We start from the raw sequence: 23,824 nt of genomic DNA, 5'->3' as shown, positions 1-23,824 counted from the left end.
GCGGAAACAAACATTCCTATGAATGTTCGAATGGGGATGCCAAGGTTTGCACTACTGGAAACATATGCGTCACCTGTTGCCTCTTTTCACTAATCTGCAGAAACTCTAAAATTAAGAATTAGAGGTGAGTGGGCTGCATCCCAAATCTTGCTCTGGTTTGTTCAACGGGGACTATGTTATTTGGAATCGGGAAATGATTCTTCTACGGAAGTAAGGTTCACCATTATAACTACAGACTTGCTATCGCCGATTCTATAAAATACACACATACATATACCGTGCAATGTTTGCACCTGTGTGCGCATTTATTGTAGGTTTCGTTTACCTTCAAACTCATGGCCGTGTTTAAGTTGACAATGAGGTAGAGGTTGTGAATTTTATAACCGCTAATGGAACAATAAATAAAATCGATCTTTTTTTATTTTTGACCCCTCACAACACTGCATGACCTTTCTGTGCTGCAGAAGGGCAACAATTTAAAAACTTACCTTGTTAGTTTTATGTCTGCCCTCGTGAAGAATCAATTCCTCGGACAAAATCAGGCTCCGAGCAGGGTTACAGAGGTCCAGAGGCTGCAAAACACAAACATTGTGGTAGTAAATGTGTAATTAATTTAAAAAGTAATGGACACAGCTTACAACCAACAAGCACAAGGACTGCTAATTGAACACTACAGCAAAGGCAAAGTTCTGCCACAGAGTTAAGTGAAAAAAAAGTATTAAAGAAGAAAAACTACAAGCTTAACACCTACGTCAACGGCCCCAGCTATAAAAAGAATATCTATGGTGCGCAAACAGCCATGCTTCTGAGTAAACGGCGAAATCGCGTTGAAAACGTGAGTTCCGTTTTGACAGCTATGCAAACAGGATGCTTGACCACAGCTCCAGCTCCCACTCAGCTTTACATAATCGGCGACCTCTTATTGCAAGTGTTTTACAATGTGAACAAATAGTTCACTTTTTAAAAGGAGTGAGGTAAAAAAAACTAGTTTTTGAATATATCCTGGGTTATGCTATCCAAAACAAAACAGACAAGCAACCAACAATCTATTTAGAAAGTCTTTAATTGTTTAATCTACAAAGGTTACTGAGAAAAAGGCACAAAAAGCATGTGTGTGGCAGCGAAGACAGACACAGGGGCGGCTTTTAAGCAGTGGGAAGCAGAAACCTAAAATGAAACTTTTGTGTTACCATTTTAGGCTGCTTCCTGCTGCTTTGCAGGCGGGTGAGTGGGCGGGGCTGCTATGCTCTTTGAGCAGGGCAGGGGCGGAGTGGTTTGCTCACTCAAGTGTGCAATGATTGTTTGGTCGGCCCTCTCGGGCCACCCAAACCAGTCATGCGCACTTGTCCCCTTCGCCATGCAGGCTGCACTGCAGTATGCATGGAGGACAATCCCAGGCCCCCATTTCCTGGTTGAGTGTCTAACCAAGACGCTCAAAACCCATCACAAACTGCAGCATTGTGATTGGTTAGTGGGGCCTACTTCCTGTTCCTCGATGTGCGCCAGGAGAGCATGAGCTGCGCTGGTGGACCCGGCCGGCGGCAAGGTACATTTATTTATGGATTTAAAACAAAAAATTATCCATGCGCGACCCCCCCCCCCGTGCAATTCTGCCGCGACACACCAGTGCGATCCCCCTGCAACCCGCCCACCTGCGAGCCAAGCTGGCTGTCCCTGCAGAGACAAGATCACCTAAAAACGGTAAGTTTACAAAATAAACTGCAGCTCTACGTGCCCACCCGATAGAAACCCCAGGTCCAGAGGGCAATTTCTGTTACATCTCACTGCATACATACGGTCAGATATGGTGGGAGATCTTTCTCCCATCTCGCTCCCCACCACTGGAACAGATTGCCTTTATACATTAAGTCCTGCCCTGATTTTGTAGGCTTTCAAAACCTGCTCAAAACCTGGCTCTTTCTCCAACTCCATCTCCCTTTTTATATGCCACAGCACCAAGAGACCCATCTGGGGGTGCTTTGTCCTGCCCTCTATAAATCCCATTAACATAAAGTGGGGATAGAGGTATGGAAGCCGTGGGCTGACCAGGGGCCTGCGGACTGGCAATATGGAATGCCAAGAGGTTGGACATGGCCAGAATGGCCATATAGACAGCAGAGTTTGACCCCGCTGCCGTGTAAACTCTACAGAGGCTCGCACGACTGCCATACAGAAACAGTAGCGGTCCACAGACTTGGCATATTTAAGAAAGAAAGACTTGCAGATGTGCTTGATGACCGCCGCTCAGGCAGTTACTCTGACATACGGATGCAAAAACCTAGGCAATTACTCAAATTATACAAAAAAGATCTGAAGATTAGTGCTACAAATGCAAGGGATGGAGAAAAAGACAGACTTGCCCCTTGGAAGGAGGAGCAGCCCTTAAGAGTTCCAGTGCAGCAGTCAACAAAATACAGATTAACCCTTCTTATCAATGAAAGATCTGCACTTAGGCTGGCGAGGTAAAAGAAAGAACTGATGTTAGGGCGCATAGGCGGCGTCTATATAGGTCCAGCGACGCCATCCAGGCACCGGAAACGGACACGGAGCCGACCAACGCCACCTACAGACACACAGGGGAACTGCTGACAAAAAAATCTCTGGATCCAGACTGAAGCCTGGGGGAAATTCTAAGATAAGGAATCTACAACTAACAGTCTCTATCAGATAAAGGACTTTACAGTGTAGTGAAAACCGAATGTCAAATAAGGAATGAAAAGAAGGGATGGACTATTGTGGAACTATGTTAATGCTTCAGGGACAAACAGTTTTTTTTGGTTTAAAAAAAAAATAAAAGATCCAGTTTCACATTGCCTAGCTCTGTTACCTCATCATCACAAAGTCCCAGCTCTCTGACATCAAACAAGATCCGAGATCTTGAGATTTTAAAAATAAGGAGTCAGTTGGGAACACCAAGTTACCCACAGGAGAGACAAGCCAAGGAAAATCGGAATGAACTCCTAGAGCTGACCATAGCGTGGGAACTTGCACCGCATACAGGAAACCTCCACCCAGGAAGGCGGAAGAAGTGATATCCAAAGGAAAAAGGGTCAGTCACGGAGATGATTAGGGCCACAGTTGACAGAGGTGGAAATGCTGTCCTCGTTCGACTTGATCTGTCTGCAGCCTTCGATACAGTCAATCATGAGCTTTTTGATTGACCGGCTTGTAGGCCTGGATATTATTGGTGTGGCTTTGGCACTTTTCAGATACTTTCTGTGAGAGAGTTCAGACGGTTTGCATGGGTGTATTTACATTTAAAACGTTTATCTTACCATGCGGGCCCCCCCAGGGCTCATTGGTAAGTCCAACGCTTTTTTAACATTTATGTATCATCATTGGTGGCCCTGGTGAAATCCTTTGGACTGTCGCTTGTGTCGTACGCTGACGACACTCAAATTGTTGTCTCCCCCTCGAGGAAAAGTCCAGACCCAAGGAAACTGTCTCGCAACCGCATGAGGGAAGTAGGCACTTGGATGGATGAAAACTGATATAAGCGGAGTTTCTCAAAAACAGAGGTTATCCTGTTTGCGAGTAATACCTCCTTTTGGAACCCCTCTTGGTGGCTGGAAGAATCAGGTTTGCTTCCGGCACCAGTGAAAAAGGTGAAAAATCTGGAAACCCAATGAGACGATAAGCTCATTTACAAAGATGAAGTCAATAAGGTTGTTTCTACTTCCTATTCATTCTTTGCATGATCAGGAAAGTAGCGCAGTTTTTTACGGCACATTTGCTGAAAACGGTTGTTCTGGCCCTTGTAATGTCCATGGTGGACTATTGCAGTGAACTTTTTGTCAATTTACCTAAAACCCCCTTCTGTGCACCAGAGGATACTTTTTAAAGCTTTCTGTATCAAGTACAAAGCCCTTCAGGGGCTAGGGCCCTGCTTTTTTCAGAGAAAAACTTAGGAGACATGTCCCCGACAGGACTCCTATGTCGACCACAGCCATGAATTTGGTGGTGACATCTCACAAACTCTCTTCCTGGGGAGGCAGGAGCTTCGTGCTCTGTACTGCACAGAACTGGAACCTGCTTCCCCTGGAAATAAAATCGGCTTCTTCGCTCTTGAGCTTTCGTAAGCTTTTAAAAACCTGACTGTTCACTAATTGTTAATGGTGGTTTGACTGTTCCTTGCTCTTAGCACTGAGACACCGCTGGGTATTCGTTCGCGCTTTATTTTTTTAAAAAAAAGCGATGTCCCTGTCCGTGAATATGTGCAGCCAACAAAGCAAGAAAGGGTGACTAGTCAATCAGCAGCGGGAGGCTGCCAGACAGTGACTAGAGCCCTGGGAGGAGCAAGGACCCCTGGAGCTGGTGTATTCAACAAAGCATAGCACTGGTGGTCTCTTACTGCATAGTAAGTGGTGCCAGGGAGGTGTGCCCTGGAAATGCTGACATGGTCCCAAATACCACTGGGACGGAAGAAAAAAGATGACTTCGAGGTAGGAGAAAAAGGCTTACTAGGGCAAGAAAATAACTGGCTTCCATGCATCACTCAACAAGACTTAAGGAGATAGAGGACAGCTGATCCAGGAGGAGATTTTTTCATGGGGCTTCAGACAGCCAACCATAGGCTGACAGAATTTGTCTTTCTGAAACAAAAGTAGGACTGCCAAGGAAACGGCCATCTTAGAGTCAGGGAAATATTGGCAGCAAAAGCTAGTGAGTTATGCCGAACAGCTAATGCTGGTAAGCTTTCTACATCTGCTGATTTGATCCCACCTACAGAGGTGAGTAGCAAAGGGCCACAATATTCTTGAGAAAAACATCAACCTGCAAAAGCAAAGTGAATGCGGAAGAGGAGAACAACTCACTTGTGGGAGCGCAAACAAAATACACACTATCAATCACCTATTGACTCAAAATCGCCAACACAACACCCTATACTAGCAGCTGTAGATTTGAAGTCAAGAACGAAAAACTAAAGAAGGGTGGCAAGGGTGGCAAAATTAGCAAGGTTCTTAAGCAACAGACAATAGAGGGCTAGAATGTCAATGTTGACAAAAGAATACCAGTGTTAAAGATGAGATGAAAATCTAGAAGGACTCAACTGGATTAGCATTCAGGGTTCCTAGTGGGAGCAGAAGTCGAAAATCTAACTGTAATGCCCACTGGATCTTATATATGCTAGAAGTGGACAGAAAGGACATATTTTGCTAGATACACGTCACAGGATCAAGTCAAACAAACATTCACGCCTGGAGAGGGTTAATGATTAAAGGGACATACAGAGGATCCAGAAGGAAGTCAAAGCTGATGGGGATCTGGAGTACAAGGATCTAATTGTATTTCAATTTAACACAGAAGACTAAGATTAGAGATCTCTACTAGATTGAGCAACTTCCTAGTCGTAGGCAAAAAAGCGGAACTATTCCAACAAAGGGGGTGAGGCATGAGGAAATAGAGGTGTATATTTTAATTTTCCCTATACCTGTGGAAAGCCACAGATACCTTTGGGTACTCTCCGTTCTTACAATATTTAACCTTGATAGCACTTAGGAGATCATGAACGAAAATTATTTGAGTAGGACTCCTGTTTCAGGCTACAACAATATGAACATTTGCATAAAGATGCTTTCTGACACTATCCAGTTAACTATGATATTCCCCAGAATATTTCCTAAGCGGACTTGTACGGAGTCATCTGCATCAATAACAAATCATTTATGCATTTGATTGTAAAACAAAATGTTGTGTCACAATGAACTTCAGCTGATAATTTATTTAGCAGACAAAAGGTCAATCTACACTTCTTCAATATACTCAAATTGGCCTTAATGAATTGCCTCAGCACTGTAATTCACACTCTAAACCTAACAGAAGTGTCTTGAAGGTATAAGATGAAGTGGGTGATATTCATTAGTCTGGTTCTCCCTTTCATGTCCTATAACTCTAATAGTTTTTGGGAAGCATCCACCTCCAGTTACCAATAGATATTGTTTTCTTTCATACTCATTCCTGAAATGAGGAAAAAAGAATGTAACGACAAAGGTAGGTAATCCAAACATTAGCCCCTCATACTTTTCTTCAACCCAATCCTTTACACTCTGAGGATATGTCAGAGATGCAAGCAAAACAGATGTCATTCGAAGTTACGTATGCTTCTCAGTGCTTGCCAGCAACACATCTATTTTTATGTATAGTATACTGAAATAATTACTTTTCTATACTCAAACACCTTAATTTATACATTATGAAGTGTATTCAATGTTTTTTGACCTGCAACGTTTTTATAAAGGAGGACTAGCATGCCTTACTGCCCTTGGACTTGTGGTCCTTTGAAAGACACAGAGTGCAGACCTGATGGGCGTCTGTGCGAATTTAGGGCAATTTGGGCAAAATCTATAAATAATTTTCCATCGCTTAGACTTACTGGTTTCAGAATACCCACCCCATGTATTTTTTGACCTCTGTGGTGAAAGCCTAACAGAAAAACCTGACTTCTTTTGTTTTTCCACGTATTTCTTCTTGGCTCATCTTAAATATTCCATTCTTGCCGCTCTCTTCCATGTCTCAGAGCCATTCCAACTGCTTCTCTTACCTAGACCCTGAAATCTTGACACAGTTTATGAACCCAAAAGTGGAAAAAATCACCTGAAGCTGGTGACAACATACTGGGCCATTGTGGGCTAACATTAAACATCATGGGTGGGGCGGAATGGCATCCCCTCTAACCAACACCCAAAAGAAAACAAGCATTTGCAAAGCAATAGGTCTCGCATTTACGCAAGTTTGAGCTATTGGCATTGTAAATGATGATGCCTTTTATTTATGTTTTGGTTTTTAAAACATAAATAAAAGACATTGTCATTCACAATGCCAATAGCTTCAACTCTGGTAAATGAGAGACCTTTTGCATTGCAAATGCTTGTTTCATCCCAGCTACTAGGTGCTGCCCTGCATGGGAATTCCTACCTGGAGAATGACAATGCTGTCCAGAACTGCCCACTCCTTCCTGACTTCAGAGACCTTGCATGGCCTCCACTTTTACCCTTACTTTATCAGTACCACAGAATCAGTACTTCAAGGTTATAGTTTGCCCAAATATTCTGGGGACAATTCCATGGATTTACAACACAGTCAGTAAATCAAGGCCATTACACTACAAGTCTTTGCCCAAAGGCAGGACCACTGGAACAACGCAATATTGTGGCCGCCGCGTTCTCGGAGTATTTACATATTTTCCACACTTGCCACATGATTCAGATCTTCTGTATCAGTTATAAACATTGATTTTAGCTCAGATGGATCAAAAGAGGCTTTAAAAAGCATCAGCCGTGGTCCACTGGGGGTACAGACGCTTTGCAAAGATTAATTGTCACCATTTCATTGCGGACGGCTATATTCGGGTGTTAGAGTGCAGCTAATGAGAAGAAACGTTTGCCCAGACAGTACTACTGTGTTGTAAAATTACAAAATAGCAAAATATTGCGTCCGAATGTGCCATATTACGCAGCACCATTGCACCGCTTCTGTGTCTGATTACGTTTGTACCTCTACAATCCCTGCAGTACCTGTTCTGATCTGGGTCTCAGGCTCTACAACAGCTCTGCTGACCTGGTTCTCTGGCTCTACAGCAGCTCTGCTGACCTGGTTCTCAGGCTCTACCGCAGCTTGCTGACCTGGTGCTCTGGCTCTAGAGCGGCTCTGCTGACCTGGTTCCCAGGCTCTACAGCAGCTCTGCTGACCTGGTTCTCTGGCTATAGAACGGCTCTGCTGACCTGGTTTCCTGGCTCTACAGCAGCTCTGCCGACCTGGGTCTCAGGCTTTACAATTGCTCTGCTGACCTGCTTCTCTGGCTCTACAGCAGGACTGCTGACCTGGTTTTCTGGCTCTACAGCAGCTCTGCTGACCTGGTTCTCTGGCTCTACAGCAGCTCTGCAGGCAGCATTTACTTCCTTTCAGTTGCCTCCTGGGAATCTCCTGCTGCATTTCAGCTAGACACGGGCCACAGGTCTTTCGATTTATCACCATGCCGATCACCTGCAGAATGTTGCATTCCTGCTAGAAATAGCCGTTACTGTGAAGTACAGCCGAGGTGGATGTCGGGGGTTCTCTCCTGGGCTTCCAATCCCAAAGCCTTGCTCACACCAAGTTTCACACAATCAGTCCCACGTTTATGATGCCAGAAGAAAGCAGCAGAGTTTCTGTTAGCAAGAAGGGCTACTTAAGGTCAATAATCCTGCTGATAGCTGGACCGTGGTTTAGAACAAGGCCCGCCCTCCTGCAGAGAAGCGCGAGCCCTGCAGGAAGGTGCGTGCCCCTCAGCTCCAAGCCTCGCGTGACACAGTTTGCCGGTAAAACAATTCACAAACCCATTTGAATACTGTAATCAAAACACAAGCCAAATAATGCCATGTCGAATAATTTTTTATCGCGCCCCTGGAGAACAGCACTCTCCGTTCAGTGTACTTTCAATCCAACAGTGTGGGCGTTTTGATTGCAGGCACTAAGCGGCGTACATGACGTTTTCCATGTCCAGTGCAGAGAAGAAAATAAAAATCGGCACGAAAGTGAAAGCTACTGCGAGACTGGCAAATGTAAGCAAGCGAGGCCACGCTAATTACAAACAGATGGCCCCTGCACGCCGCTGCTCGCTCCCGCAAGGTAGATGCCGCAACACACATGAGTGTGAGGAAAAGTGCAGACCGATTTCTAAAGGTCATCTCCTAGAGCAGCGCATGACCTAAAAAATAAATAGGGACAGTTTTCAGTCACAACCACTAGATGGCGGAATAATGTACAGCATTTGATTCCAGAAGAGATTCATGCTGCAAAATTATTTTCTTGTTTTCATTTTGGAGGTTGTACCTTCCATTCATTTCATCCATTTTTTCCCCACGCTTTCGAAAATAATCCATTGACACACTTCAGTTCTACTGTATATGCCTTTGTCTTTCACATCTTTAGAACAGTTGACACTTCTTGATTGCAATAACAAAAATGGAAAGCTGTGTGTGTTTTCCAAAAGCAATGTATATTAATTCATTCAAATTCATGGGCTCTGGTTTTGTTCAAACAACTTCACCATTTGTCATGAAGACCTATACTTGTTTAAGGACCAAAAAGTCAGGGTGAAGTTGCCCACTTGAGAGAAAATGTTTTTATCTTTAGAAATACAAAGTCATTTTTAGGTCTCGCCTCGCGAGATTTATTGCTAAGGAGTAGTTTCAGAAAAGGGCTTTAAGCCCCGCCCCTCTTTTCCATTGGCTGGCATCACCGTTTATGCTAAACGGTGGCCTGCCATTGGAAATGAGGGTTTTCTGTAGACGGCCATTCCCCTGCAAGCCGGACTGGCTCGGCTGCTTTTCGTCTGTTGCAAAGCACTTTCTTATCTTTATGGGGCCATGTCTAGAAACACATGGCCCCATAAAGACAAGATCGATGCTGGTTATCAGCGCGGTGCGTTTTCAGGAGGGCAGCGATGGTTTTGCTTTCCTTGCCGTATCTCTCCCCTCGCTCCTCCACCCCACTCTCTCTGCTGTCCCTCCCCCCTCCCTTCCAAACATTCATGAGACTCCCAAAGCTTGTTTTTAGCAGCTGTTGTGAACTACATAATCGGGAAATAACAAAAATCTCTTTCTGGTCATATTATCTGTCAAACAGTTAAATAAACGCATTCACATGACTAATGCGAAGGTCGGTGTGCATTTTACCAGCAAAAAAACACTCTTAACATTAATCTCAGTGTTTCCAGTTTCACATTCCTGAGAGCTGGCAATTCTAACACAAATGTATGCTTCGATGAAGTCTACTTTTCCTTAGCAAGAACCACAAATATGAAAACTAATTCAGTGCCATTGGCAATCCGTGCTTGGTGCTTCGAAGACTCCCTTAGGCCCTCCCGACGCTCGGTTATTTGTTTCATTAAGAAAGCCTCAAACTTCACGGCGCCTCCAGTTTCACAACACCTGCTCGGCCTATGGTGAAACGTGAAATACAACAAGATCACGCCGTTATCTCTCCTTTCAGTACCCACTACGCTAGATTTTGATGGCTTGTAGACAATTTTAGGCAAGGGTATGCAGGACAGCATGAAATATTCCGATGGGTGAGTAGAAACTAAATTCAAATGTTTTTATGGCAAAACCAGCACATACTGTGTCTATGTAATAACATAACGAGAAAGAATCAGATTTTATCAGGTAACTTTTATTTTTGCTAGGTTTCCAAAGAACACACCTTATTTTCACGGATTGATAGGTTGGTGATTTTGGGGGGGCGGGGGGGGGGGGGGGGGGACTAGTTTCAGCAGTTCTCTATGGTCGATGTAGTTTTTCATACCTCAATACAGTAAGTTTGCCATTAACGAAAGGCACATTGTTTTTCTCCCACTCCTGGATGTTAATGGGCCTCCCAGCATTCCTTCATGCACGAAAACATTGGCTGCATGAGATGTATTGTTGTTTACCACAGGTAGTGCCAGAGTTTCTGGTAACTGCGTTTTCTGGATACTGTTCTTTATTATATTATGATTAAAAGGGATCAGCGTAATGCTTGTCCCCTTTTCTTTAATTAAGTCACCCCATCCCAACATCAGCACGTTTCACACACGATTTAAATTATTTTTGTACGGCGTATTAAAATGCTCCATTAGCGGGCGCTGGGATCAAAGCAGCCTTTGTTCAATTTAGGGAGTGAACGACATGAGTGGATGTTATTTTAGAAGCTGTCTTTTTTACCCACTCGACACTTAAGGTTCCTAACTAGCGCTATATAAAACTCTCGGATAAAAAAAAATTGTTTATATGAATCTATTTATTTTAATCCCCTTTATTTCAGCAAAATAAACTCACCCATTTCTATTTTTCCATTTGACAGTTCAGATTCTGCAGTGTGCGTTATCTGGCAACATCACAGCCCTTCTTTCCATCTACAACGTTTACTATAACGGGTGCCCAGTTGTCAAATGGCTTCAAGATTAAATATTCATAACCATTTAGGCAGTGTCACTTAGTTGGTAGCGTTTGCGAGCAAGCCCCACCGCTGCCTCTGCCTCACACTTCACACGTTTGTACAAGACATAAAAACGATCGTGCCATTGCTAAAAAAAAAGTGATATCCTAACATTGGATGTTGAAACGTGGCTATAAAAACAAGCATTGAAAATGCAATAGGTCTCGCCTTTGATTAAGTTAAAGCCATTTGCTTTGCTAATGGTATTGCATAGCAAAGCAAATGGCTAACTTAATGAAAGGCGAGACCTATTGCATTTTTAATGCTGGTTTATAAACGTGATGAGGTTGTCGAGAGGTATGTTGCCACATTAACCTATGACACACCACCACTATCTGAGACTTTGAACAGTCACACATGGTAGATCATGGTCTGTTGATTTTACAGCAGAATCAGACAGTGGGACAAGAAAACGATCTGATAGGACAGTTTGTTAATTTTTCTGTTAGTTCTTTTATGAGTGTTGGGCAAATCTTTGCTGTATGCATAAAGGTCAGCATTGATTGTGAACATTCCTCAACTGTGGGATTGGTGGGAAAGGAGGACATCAGCCAATCTGTGCTCTATGACTGATCAAAATTGTGGCTTAATCACCTAAATTTGATAAAGTTTTCCTGATCTATAATCAAACTTATTATTGATTACTCATGTAGAAATTACCCAGGCACCAAAGCTGATCCATTTATTTTAAGATCGCTGAAAACTAGGAGCAAGCTACAGTCTGGGTTAATCAACGAAGGGAAACAGCCTTTATCACGGATCCTTTACCACACAGGTAATCAAGCATTGGTAGCTTACCTAAGCAGTACTTACCATGCAGAAAAGTATTTTTGTTTTAAATAATAATTTGCGTTATTTAAAAAACAAAATAAGGGATGAAGATACGAGTGAGGAGATCTAAGTATGTTTTGGATTTAGAGGTGAGTACAGTTAAAGGGTGGTAAGGGTAATTTAGGGGTTTGGGGTGAATAGAGGTAAAGGAAGGTAAGGGCAATTTTAGGGTTTAGGGGTGGGTAGAGGCAAAGGTAGGTAAGGGGAATTTTAGGGTATGGAATGGGTAGAGATAAAGGGAGGTAAGAATGATTTTAGGAGTAATGCCACGCATTGTAATGGTCAATGCATCCTACTACATGCGTGGTCAGAAGTCACTAATGGCAATGATGTCAGTTCATATTTATGGGTAAGGAGGAGACTGGCCATCAGAAACAACATTATCAAATATATAGCCATCCATAACCAAAACCAACAAATGAAGCAAGGTGGACGAGAAATGGGAAATCTGCAGAATATCAAGATTATACACCAGAAAGAATGTTACCAAAATTAAGAAAAACATTAAATCTAGAAAGGATCTAGAACAATTTAACAAAACCAGAGATGGGTAAAAAGGGTACACATTAAACAAACATTGCTGGAGCATGGCAAAATCAAACCACGCCTTGATCCGCGACAATTAAGTAATGCCTTACACAAATGTCTATTGAGGTCCAGGGCACAGCTCAGGAAATGACTAGGTAATTTGACACCATCAGATGGTTCTTCCTTTACCTGCTGATGACATTGTCTGATACAGAGCAATAAAACATAACAAGAATATTTGCCTGATCATGGAAGCACTGTCTCACGAGACACATGGGCCATCAAAAGGTAATTTAATGTTCTTCATTTGCAACCGCAGATCTACAATAAAGTTTTTTGAGAATGATTGTTAAACAAATCCTCTTTCTTTGCTTGCTATATTATCCTCTTACAATGATCACACCTGTGGTCTCTTTGTTTTGGATGCAAAGAGTTGCATCAGGTACTCTGACTAATCACAGCCAAGGCATATTCCAAGCTGGAGAAATACCATTAGAAATAAAAACTTTAAACGAACTCTGCGGTCTAATCATCTTCCTGTTAATTTGAAAATACCTTTGCATTTCTCTGCGTGCTAAAGTTTCGTACAGAAAATGCCCATAACCTTTTTCAATTTTCTGAATCTTCATTTGCAATGACCTTATAAACTTTCCTGGAAACCTTGCTTTAGCTTTGCCAGAAACTCCTACAAACTTCCTGGAGTCATGTCCTGGTCACAGTGGGAAGAGTAAGAATTGGCAGCTTCTGCCGTGCGGCTCATGCAATCCTGAAAACTTGCCCTGGCTTTTGAATCGGAAACAGGAATACTGGAGTACCAGTGCAGACAGGATGACCAGTTTTTGCGACTTCGCCAACTCTTTTTGCCTTTATTTTGGTACTGGCAACACAGATTTACATATATGAAACACTTCTAAACCGTACTAGAACCATTTCACTGCGAGGTGCTGAGAGTCTGCAGAATGATACAAGGCCTTATCTGTTTTATCTGAATCACCCAACTACACCCTGAGAAAGCCAAATCAGAAGAAGTGCTTGAATGGAGGAGTACCTTAATCCATCAATGAATGCTCTGGAATGGCTGCTCAGAAACCAATGAAGCATTAGGAGGTGTTCGACCTACAGACCCCAACTTCCAGGACCTCTAGTGCTGGTCATGTAACCACGCTATAAAGCACTGAAGGAATGCGGTAAAGTTCCCTTACTAAAGGTGATTTTGGAATAGTAATTATTTTCCAACATATACCTTAATAAAGATGCCCCAACAGGGGGTTGAACAACACCGCATATACACTGAAAGTTGGTGAGAACCTCTAAATATTTGCCACACAATATCTCCCAGAGGTCATACTGGAGGGCAGCCTCCCACTGATCAGTGTTTCCCAACCTCAAGCCTGGAAATAGAGCCACAGCTTGCGTAGACTGCCCCGATCCTCTGACATAAAGTCAGACTAGTCAGCAAACACAGCGCAAAGGACTATGAAGAGAGACCATGTTGAAGCTGAACTAGACATATCATTATGCCCCAAAAATGTTGAATGTAATCAAGTCTATGGACTGTGTTTAAATGTGTTGGAAATTTTTCTTCTGAACAAAGAATCACTTCCAACCCTTTTATAATGGCGAAGGCCTCACAAGATCACACAGTAACATTGAATGCTTCTGTTTTGAATAAATAAATCACCACAAATTGGGCACTTCTCTTCAAAGGAGCCTGAGCAGTGACAATCTAGGTAACTTTCGTTGGTGTCCAAAAAAATGTACCTCTGCTGTTTTTTTCCGAGGTACCAGCGTCACACTGATACAGCTGCAGAAGTGCAATACCTTTACACACAGTCGAGCATTTCCATCACAATAAAACGCAGATAATCATCAGTGAGAACATACAAAAATAAGGTGCCCATTAGAATTACCACAAAATGCAAAAAGAGCTCTAAACAAATTGATAATGAAACCCACATTGAACAGGTGGCAGACTTCAGACGCCCTTTGTGGTTAAAACAGAACTATGTGAGCTTAGATGGTTCACTCTCTGTACTGTATTGACTTTAACCATTATGAGGTCTACACATAAACGAACGACCGTAAACTTCAAAGTGGGAATTAATGGACAAGAAGCTCAAGGCAGCGAATAAAGTTAAGTGTGATTTTCACTTGCAGGTTGGTGCAAATTGGATTACACCCAAGGACAAAGTCAAAATCTTAGGCATTTATTTTGACGTTAGAATGACTATCAACAGTCATGTTAATGTGACCCCTTTTAAGCTAATTACCATATCCAACTCCTCAGAGCTTGGGGTTATTGTGTGTTTATCAGACAAGGCCCTTTGCCCTAAATGGGGCGGAAGTATCCTGTCTGCCAAAATATCAGTTCCCCCTTCCTATTTAGATTCAGGTAAACCGACATGTTTCTGCCACTGGTGCCTGCTGGCTCTGCCGGGGGAAACCTTAGACCATCAGTCTCATAGACATCAGGCCATCTGTCAACATTCCTCATCCCTTCCGCCCAATTTAGGGTAGACTTTCAGATGTACTTTTTTTCCTGTTTGGGAACACCAAGAAACACCAGGCAGCCTCAAAGAGAAACAAACTGAAATTACCCAACATCTGAGGGGGAAAAAAAAACATTCCATTTTTTTTTCAAAAACACACTCACTGCCCTTTTAATAGTCACTACTTTAGAAAATCAGAAGAAAACAGGCAATTCAAAATGTATCCACCAAAGAAGCAATGGATAGTCTAAAAATGAAAGACATCATTCAGACTTGGATAAAATTCGACTGGCTACATATTGAGGCCAGGATTAAACTCAGGATTCGTACCAGAAGTCATAAAATGTATGCAGGGTATGGCACTTGGAAACCAGAAACAATACATAAAGACAACACAAAACTTGTGGCAAAACTTGATCACGCCGAGACAAAAAAGCTAAGGCGGACCTAAAATCTAAGATAGCTGAAAGCCTACATAAATGCCAAGGTAGATCGTATGCTGCTCAGGCATGTCAATTGTGGAGCGCTTGGTCTGATAAGCTGAGGCTATACAATAAGTCACTGCCTTTTAGAAAAAGAACCAAAGCCATTCTTTTACAAGAGTATGTATTAAACATTACAGTCACTGATTCCACAAAAGTCCTGATGCTCAGGGGATTCTGCGGTCTATAATGGTTTAAATAAATGAGTAAAGATAACGCCGTTAGACTAGTATGTTAAGAAAATTACATTTAATATTAATCCCAGCCCCAAATCAGGTACTTTAAAAAAGTCACTTACCGGCACACACACGGGAAACACCAGCACTTTGGGGGCGAGCGTCACATAGGTGCCATAACTGGAGTGTGGGATACGAGGCCTCACGATTGTACAGTTTTGGTAGTTTCCATGGCTCTTCATGCTCTGCACAGTTTTAATCAGAGTAGCCTTCTTTCCAACACCTGTGTGCGTTCTACTTCTGCTTCCGTTTCCTGTTGAGATTAGAGAAAGTCTGAAGTGAAATTGAATGTTTTCCAATGTGGCTTTTAGCGATTGATCTGTTATCAGAGAGTGCATTTTATCAAGGAACAGGGACAAATGAATGCCATTACTGTAGTTAGCTTATCTCAGTTACCAAAATAATAAGTACTTCCCAAGGGAAAAAAAGAAACATAATACACAACCGTATCAAAGTAACACCCAGTGTGGAAAAAATACATAGACCACGGTAATCTTCACACTGCCCTAAATCTTTAATCGCGGGGTTTTAATGGAGCTAAGGCACACAATGAACCTCAGGGTATGTCAATTTTTAAAGCAAAATCTCTAAATACCTATTTGTGTAATTCCAAGCAAAAGCTCAAAATGAGGTCATAATCAAGGTGCAGCCTCGCAACGAATCATGGCTAAAGCAATCTTCAAAATGCACTGGCCAGGGTGCATTGCCTGGCCTCTTGTTCCCAAGTGGCCCTTGGCAATACCATCTTTTAGCCACTAGTGGGCGAATATTCTCCTACTGCATCCCTTTTCTCGGATATCCAAATCCCAATCAGTGCACCTCTCCTTTTTAGCCCACTGGGAGTTTCAGAACCTGAGCAGTGACAGGTAAGAGACAGAGTGAGGGTCTTTACAAGTGCAGTTTCCGCAGCGACGAACACATTTCGGGCTTATTTGGTAGACTTCCGAGAAAGATTTCTCATGTCTGTTTTAACCTTCCATTTATTATATTGCACCATACCCCGATAAACTCGACCTTATTTGGAGGGTGACACCCTTCTAGGAACTTTAACAAGCCATATTCCTCTGTGTATCCCAAACAAGACATTCAGTGAGAAGGGTGATCGGCGCAAGGCAGTACTTTGTTGAACTTGCTGGCCCCCGTATTATAATGCATATTTGTTTAAAAAATAAAGTCAAATTATACAATATTATTTTAAGCATCAATCAAAAGAGGGGGAAATTCTCCTTCTCTTTTTGATTGATGAGGAGTATCGCTCGGAAGCTGAATGAACCTCTGCTTCTCCCTCCCTCCATTTGTTTAATTTGAATATTATTTTCAGGCCAGCAGTGCCCTTGACATTTTGGAACCTAAGAGTCGAATGTTCTTTTATGATCAAACGAAACCATCAGATTTCTAGCACAAAAACTGACTAAGTCACAAAGTGAGAGGAATAAGATCAGAAGATGACATATGTGAACAAGAGAACATTGTGACTACTCCAAAATATTCCTACAACATTGTAAGGTTCTGTAAAATACCCATAGTATAGTGTGCAGAGTACACGCCTTTCATTTTGCATTTGATGAACCCTGTTGGATGTCCAGCATCCTCCAAACGCTCGATGCCACTGTACACATTTATACCAATAGTAGGGGAATATCCAATGTTCCAGATGAAGGTAGTGCCATATTTAGTCAGTCACTGGATGGACATTTACTTCCAGTATAATAAAAATGTGTTTAGCCTTTACTGGCAATACAAAGGTATAGCTTTACATAATATATAACTAAGGTTTGGGCCACTAGTTTTGATCTTGTTAAAGAAACACACAGCAATGTCCTGATGAGCAGCAACAGATCAATCTTTTGACTCCTGAGTGACAGAGAGAACAATGCAATGCTGGTTAGACGGCGCAGAGGCGTGGCATGGTATATTCTGTTTGGGGGAGACTGACCACATGAACTTTCCATCCGATACAGACATTCATTGTTGTGTCTTCACAATCTGATGGAATGATCATGTTGTTCCTGCTCTGCTCATTGTTTCTTAGTCATGCTGTCATAAACGACCTTCTGTAATGATGGCAAAGATTGCAGGGAGGTGCCTTAAGAGTTGATTAACCTGACCTTCAATGTTGCATCAAAACAAAAGCAGGGAAGGGCAAGGACACGGTTGTGATGATGCCAGACAAAAGATTCTCACACCATTTGTGAATCACATGGAGGGTGTTGAAGCAAATCATCTTTGCAGTTTTCCATGAGTACAGGAAACAGGCTGCATGTGCTACCCTAAGGGCCTGCTCATTTTTGCTTCTACATTTTCTGAGTTGCAACAAACGAGCCCAATTGAAGGTAGGCAGCCATGCACAAGCCAGAAAATAAAGAAAGGGAACATATATCTGGAGACAGGGGCACTAAAAAGGGCACAGACCAACCCATTACTATGCAATTAAATGCAATAAACCACTGTTCACTTACTCCCTACTAATGAGGTTTGACGTGCCGATCAACTGAGACAGACTGCACATGAGCAGTCTATCTCAGCCTGACTAGCCGAAACGCCTCGACCCCACCATTTTCCTTAACCCCTTCAGTGCCCCGCCCTTTCCCCCTCCTGTGCCGGCCGTTACATTAGCGGGCGGGGTTCATGACGAGATAGTCTCGTCATGGGCACAGCGCAACCGTGCTCCATGACGAGACTATCTCGTCATGGGCACAGAAGAGGTTAAGTTACTGAGTGAGGTTGCCAGTCTTAAGTTCCTTTGGAAGAGCATTCTATACAGTGGGGCCAGACCAAGAAACAGTGGCCATCCAGTGAGGACAAGCGAAATTTGCAAACTGCAAGTATTGTATTTACTTCAGAGTTTTTTTCATGGAATATTAAGGGCCAGATTATTCGGGCATTCGAACACTAAGCAAGCCACGTTAAATCGGATTGAGTCCCCACTTAAAGACAGTGCGGTGTCTGAGGATATTCAAAACATGTTCACATTGCCTAAAGCCAGTGATGGCTCTGGCTGCTGAGTTCGAAGAAGCGGGAGACCTTCATAAAGACATCACAATATTCAGCCGAGGCCCACACAACAGGTGAGCCTTTTTGTCGCAAGCGACGGCTTAAGATAGGCTTGACTTCTTTCCAGAAAATAAATCCTCATTACATTCCTCAGCTGTGCGGCCAACGTAGCATCAAAAACATAAAATTGCCATATCTTGACCAGTATCTTTCAGAAGCCAAAACACTGCACTTAAGGAGTATAGGTTTCCTCTTAGGACATTTCCCTAAAACGGTCACTAATTTTGCACTTTTTATCCCTTGTCGGTATGATTCACTGGGCATGTGGAAGAAATCTTGCAAATACACTCACAGCCAGTCTGCCACTTCTTAAGCCACACTGAGACCTAAGCTGGCCCAGCAGAAGAAATGGACCCAGCCTGAAAAGGATGGTCTGTAATATATTTTTGATGGATGGGACAATGAGCACGTGAGTGAGCTGCTGAATCCTACAAATAGGTGAGCACTATAAGAGACTTTAGATTTGTATACCTGCGTCCATTGTAATGGTTCCAGTCTGTGGCAGACGTTCAAGTATGTATTCCAGTAACCGCTTTGGAAGCCGATGCCTGTGATCCACCTAGCTGATGCTACGTTGTTGCGTTGCTCATTTGGAGTCATTATCTTCTGGAGAAGAATCCATCGCTCAACCAAACACTAATGTACAACCATCCATGTTAATTGGCAAGTCCTCCTTATGTTCATGATGCGCTGTTCAGAACAGATGCCTTCACCAATGGTACTTTCCTGCGATGACTCAATGTGTTCCATTCCTAAATGTACACATTTTCAGCAAGGGGCAAAGAGTTTTTCTAAAACGGAAAGCAGGAGGCCAAAGAGTCCTCTGAAGCAGAGAAAGCCGCAAGTCGACTGGCTTTGTTCAGGAATACCCTGGTGTCTTGGCCAATCTAAGCCAAGCCACAGTGGGGAAGGGACCTGGGGTAGTCACATAAAGAGGGCGAATAAATAAAGTGACAAGCAGGGTAGAGGCCATTTTTATGCTGCATGTAGCGGCACTACCTGCAATGCACGAGATATAGCCTGACCACATGGAGCTCAGCTGACACGCATATCTATTTCAAGACCCAGTAAAGGCTGGGCATGCAGGGCCGGTGCTAGGCATGGCAGCTGCCAGGACCCCGTGCTCAGCCGGCCAACGTGGGGCCATGCACCAATGCCGCCCTGACCTGGGCCTCGCACCTATGTTCCAGCGCTGCGAGGCTCCAGGGGAGGGGCCCTTGACTCATGGTCCTCGCAGGCATGTGTAGCGCTGCCAGGAATAGGGGACCGGGCCATTCGGAACGACAGGCAACACCCAATCTTTAAGCCTTGGATCAGCTGTAAGAGAGAAGCTTGCCAGTGTTTGGGAGGGGGCATTGCTGCACAGTAGGTTCAGGATCACCTTCAAGTATTGAGATGCAAATAGGGTTGCCAGCTTTCCAAGAGAAAAAACCCGAAAACACTGTTTTGGGTATCTGGTAATGCCGAGACACAATCCCAAATAGCACTTTGAAGAAAACTGTATGCATTCATTTGTAACCAGATGTTTCTGTTTACCATAACTATTACTCAGGGATCTCAAACAGCTCTAGAACACGTTTAAATGTGTTATCTGTTTATATTTATTGTTTTGATTAAGTACAGGTAAGGGCTAAAAATAACCCTAGATGAAAACCACCTTGAATGAGGAATGAAACCCATTTTTTGCAGTTCTGTATTGTGCAAACTCAACTTGGAGGTATTGGATCGCTTGACACTAGAACTGGTTACATAACACAAGGACACATTATTTTTTTAGGCACAGGAAGACTAAGTGCCAAGACTGGAACTCGGTTCCCCAGATAAAGTCGGCAGCTCTAGCCGTAATGCAACATCCTGGTTAGACGGAGGGTGACAGGCATAAGTCACATGAAAGCTCGACTCTATGGACTTGTGGTTCAAACTGGGCCTTGAGCTGAGGCAGAGCAAGGGAGTATGCCTTTGGTGTCTATTTCTCACATGAAACCGGTTTCAAAGGGTTGACATATTGTCAGATCAGTGGACGAGGCACAGGGAGAAAGCTATTTGCCCAGGAACACACAGCTTGTTAAATTAGTTGACCCAGGACTGCAGTACACTGCTACTTGGTTCGAAGGCTATATATGTACCACTGTCCTGCATTTAGGTTACTGTTACATATGACTGGACAGCTCCCTTCTCACAGGAAATATTCAGTATTTTTTTTTAAATCTCACTAACTAGCAGCTTTTACTTCGAATCAAAATACTCCCAATCTTGCCAAAAAGGGAGCAGCAGAGCAATAAGCATGGCCACTGGAATTATGTGGCTGGGGAAGGTAAAATTATATAGCACGGATGAGTAAATTATGCATCAAGAAAATATATATTATGCAGCACATTCTCTGATAGTATTACTTTACTATATTGTCATTTTTGCTCTTATTAACACTGACTGGACATTGGTTGCACTTAATTAGTACCAGTGGTGACATACAAATGTAGTAATAAAACAGAAAGGTAACCAGTCTAGCTTTGCAAAGGATCTTCGTCTGAGCTGCAACATGTGCTGTTGTGTTATTAGTAACTTTTGGTCCATTTGAGCAAGAAACCAAAATTGTTTTTGTTAAAACCTGCAGATTATGCAGCAGATAACGGATTATGTGGCAAATCTATACTTAAGCAAAAAATGCAGCAGCCACACAATCAAATAATTTCAGTGGCCCTGGCATAGTGATTGCCTAAGAGCACACAATTTGGCCAAATGGGAGGCCAAGATTAAAGAACGTGTCTCCTGGTTCCATATCCCCAAGTAGTCTACTAGACCCCAACTGGAATGTCAACGATTCTGATGTCAAGGCGAAGGGACTGCCCCTCCAAGGGAAAAAGCCACTTTGTTATCGGCCCTGTTCAGCTTTAGGAAATGTTGATTATTTCCATCATAAAACTGGGATTAGATGTAAAATATCTTAGTTCCATGGGTAAAACGTACCAGTTGGACCAGGTTCTGTGGTATTGAGTACTTACTGGGCCGAATGTGTGGTAGATACTAACATTTACCGCTGGTGTTTCAAAGCTTAGGACTATCTCATTCTGTTCGAATACCAGAGTTCATTTTCTAAACTTGTTGCACAAAATTAGCAATTATGAGCAGCCAAGGCTTACTCCATGAAGTTGTAAAGGGTTAGAACTCAAAATAATATAAAGAGTAATCATGCTCGATAAACTCAACTCTAGGGGAGCAATCTTTTAACATGACCTGTTTTAGAGGGGGCGATTTAGAATGAAATCCCAAAAATCTGCCATGTGACTCTTAGTTCCCATGCTCACAAATATACATCTTCAGAAGAGTCTGCACACAAAATGTGTCTCCACATGTGCAGTGTTTCTCCAAAAGCATAAATTGTTCTGTGAAGTGGTAATGGAAAATTGGACACCCTACTTGGCTCTTGCAGTGATGACTGGGGTCCTTCACTGTTAGGCCCAGGGAAGGAGACTCTCCTTCCCTGGGTCTTGCAGCATCAGACCCTGGATGTGAAGCCCAGAGTAGTGGGGCCACCCACATCCCATAGTCCATGCAGCACTACATCATAGCTCTCAGGGCAGACGATGGGACAACATTTCCATGGACCTAACAGCTGTGGATCATGGTGGGGTGGTCCATGGGAGGGAACACCCTTCACCTGGGCTTGCAGTGCTACAGCCAATGGCAGAAGGCTCCCCTATACTGGGTCCCATCTCCTGGGCCTTGCAGCACTAGACCATGGTTGCGAGGCCTAGGGGAGTGGAGGCCCCTACCCTATGCATTGTAGCCATGGTGAGGGCCTTTCTCCCCCAGGCCTTGCAGTCATGCTTAAGTGCGGCAAGGGACAAGGGTTAGTGGGTTTCCTCCTCTAATCCTCTCAGCGCTACACAATGTCTTAGAGGCCCAGGAGGTGGAGGGGGGGGGGCCTCATGTGGGCCCCTCCCCTGGGCCCCATTAAAATAGCCTCAGAGCTCTGTACCATGGTTGTGTGCATAGGTCGATGTCCAGGTCCATGTTCTGTGATGTCATTTCCTGTGATTTTGAGTTGCATGCACATTAGAGGGGCCTAACACATTACCTTTCTGCCCAGACATAGCCATCAGTAGTGCAGCAGGTGCAGTGGCACTGGGCCCAGGGGTAGTAAATACCCAATGTTACCAAATGATGGTTTTTACTGTGCAGCCAGTGGACAATAGTGAGGCTTTTAATTTGCACCAGCAACCATGGCAGTGTTCCCTGCCGCACTTCCATGGGCCCTGCAGCCATGGTTCAGAGTTGTGATGCCTTGAAGAGGGCCTCCCAACCCTGGCCATTGCAGCTGGCCATGGTTGGACACTCGGGGAAGGAGTATGGCTGTGGGGCCTCTCTCAGGGGTGTAGCTATCATTAGTGCAGTAGGTGCAGTGATACCAGGACTCATGGATATTCTGGACCCAAAGCACCTAGATTATGGCTTTGTTTTACTGGCTGGCATCTTTTTCTTGCATCACACATTCCTATGCCACTGGTTCCTTCCCATGCACCGCATAGCCATAATTCAGAGATGCGAAGGTCAGGAAAGGTCCATCCTCCCCTAGGCCTACTAGCCATGGTCCAGTGCTGAGAGGCCCAAGGGAGAAAGACTGCTGTCCTGGGCCTTGCAGCACTGGTCAATGGCTGCAAGGCCCAGGACATGAGGCCCCTTTGAAGGGCATAGCTATCAATAGTGCATCAAGTGCAGTGGGACCGTGGCTTATTGGGGCTATGGGTTCGATGGGGCCCAAATTATGGTTGTATTTCAATGTCCACAAAAAATATACAAAAAGTACTGGATGGAATGCTTGATTTTTTCAAAGCAACTGGAAATTACTCAAGCTGCATCACACGTTATTTTGCACACCATGCCCCTCAGTTTGGACTCAACCATATGCAAATCAGTCTTGATTGAACTACCAGGCCAGGTCCTCCCCAACCCAGAACACAAGCAACCCAGGACAGGTGTTGCCCTAGTTAGGGTTCATCAGACAGGTATAGCGTGGTTCCAGTGACAGTATGTATGAGACCCATGTATGGGCATAACCGTCCCACATAGGGCGACTCATTAAAAAATGAAAAACGTGAAGCATGGAAAGCTTGAATTAATCTCTGCCACTGCTAAGGTTGACGCACCGTATGATAAATTGAGTTCCACCAAGGGAGGCATGCCCTAATTCGAAGACCTCTGCTTACACCATTTGTCTTTAGATTTTGTGCACCCCCATTTTGAGAGA

General features: G+C 43.6%; 1 protein-coding gene across 4 annotated transcripts in view; it reads right to left on the bottom strand.

Annotated features, from left to right (window-relative positions):
• The window catches only part of RGS3 (regulator of G protein signaling 3), an 834,919-nt gene that overhangs the window by 306,827 nt on the left and 504,268 nt on the right, over nucleotides 1-23,824 (bottom strand). For all 4 annotated transcript variants that reach the window (XM_085609985.1, XM_085609988.1, XM_085609990.1 and 1 more), the window contains 2 exons: nucleotides 15,585-15,775; nucleotides 489-572 (listed from right to left, as the gene is read on the bottom strand). In XM_085609985.1, the coding sequence (XP_085466111.1) occupies nucleotides 489-572; nucleotides 15,585-15,775 (275 nt within the window). The remainder of the gene's footprint in view (nucleotides 1-488; nucleotides 573-15,584; nucleotides 15,776-23,824) is intronic.

This window comes from Triturus cristatus, chromosome 1_2, assembly GCF_964204655.1.
Source record: "Triturus cristatus chromosome 1_2, aTriCri1.1, whole genome shotgun sequence".
Classification (NCBI taxonomy): domain Eukaryota; kingdom Metazoa; phylum Chordata; class Amphibia; order Caudata; family Salamandridae; genus Triturus; species Triturus cristatus.
This window is presented reverse-complemented; position numbering and strand designations above follow the sequence as displayed.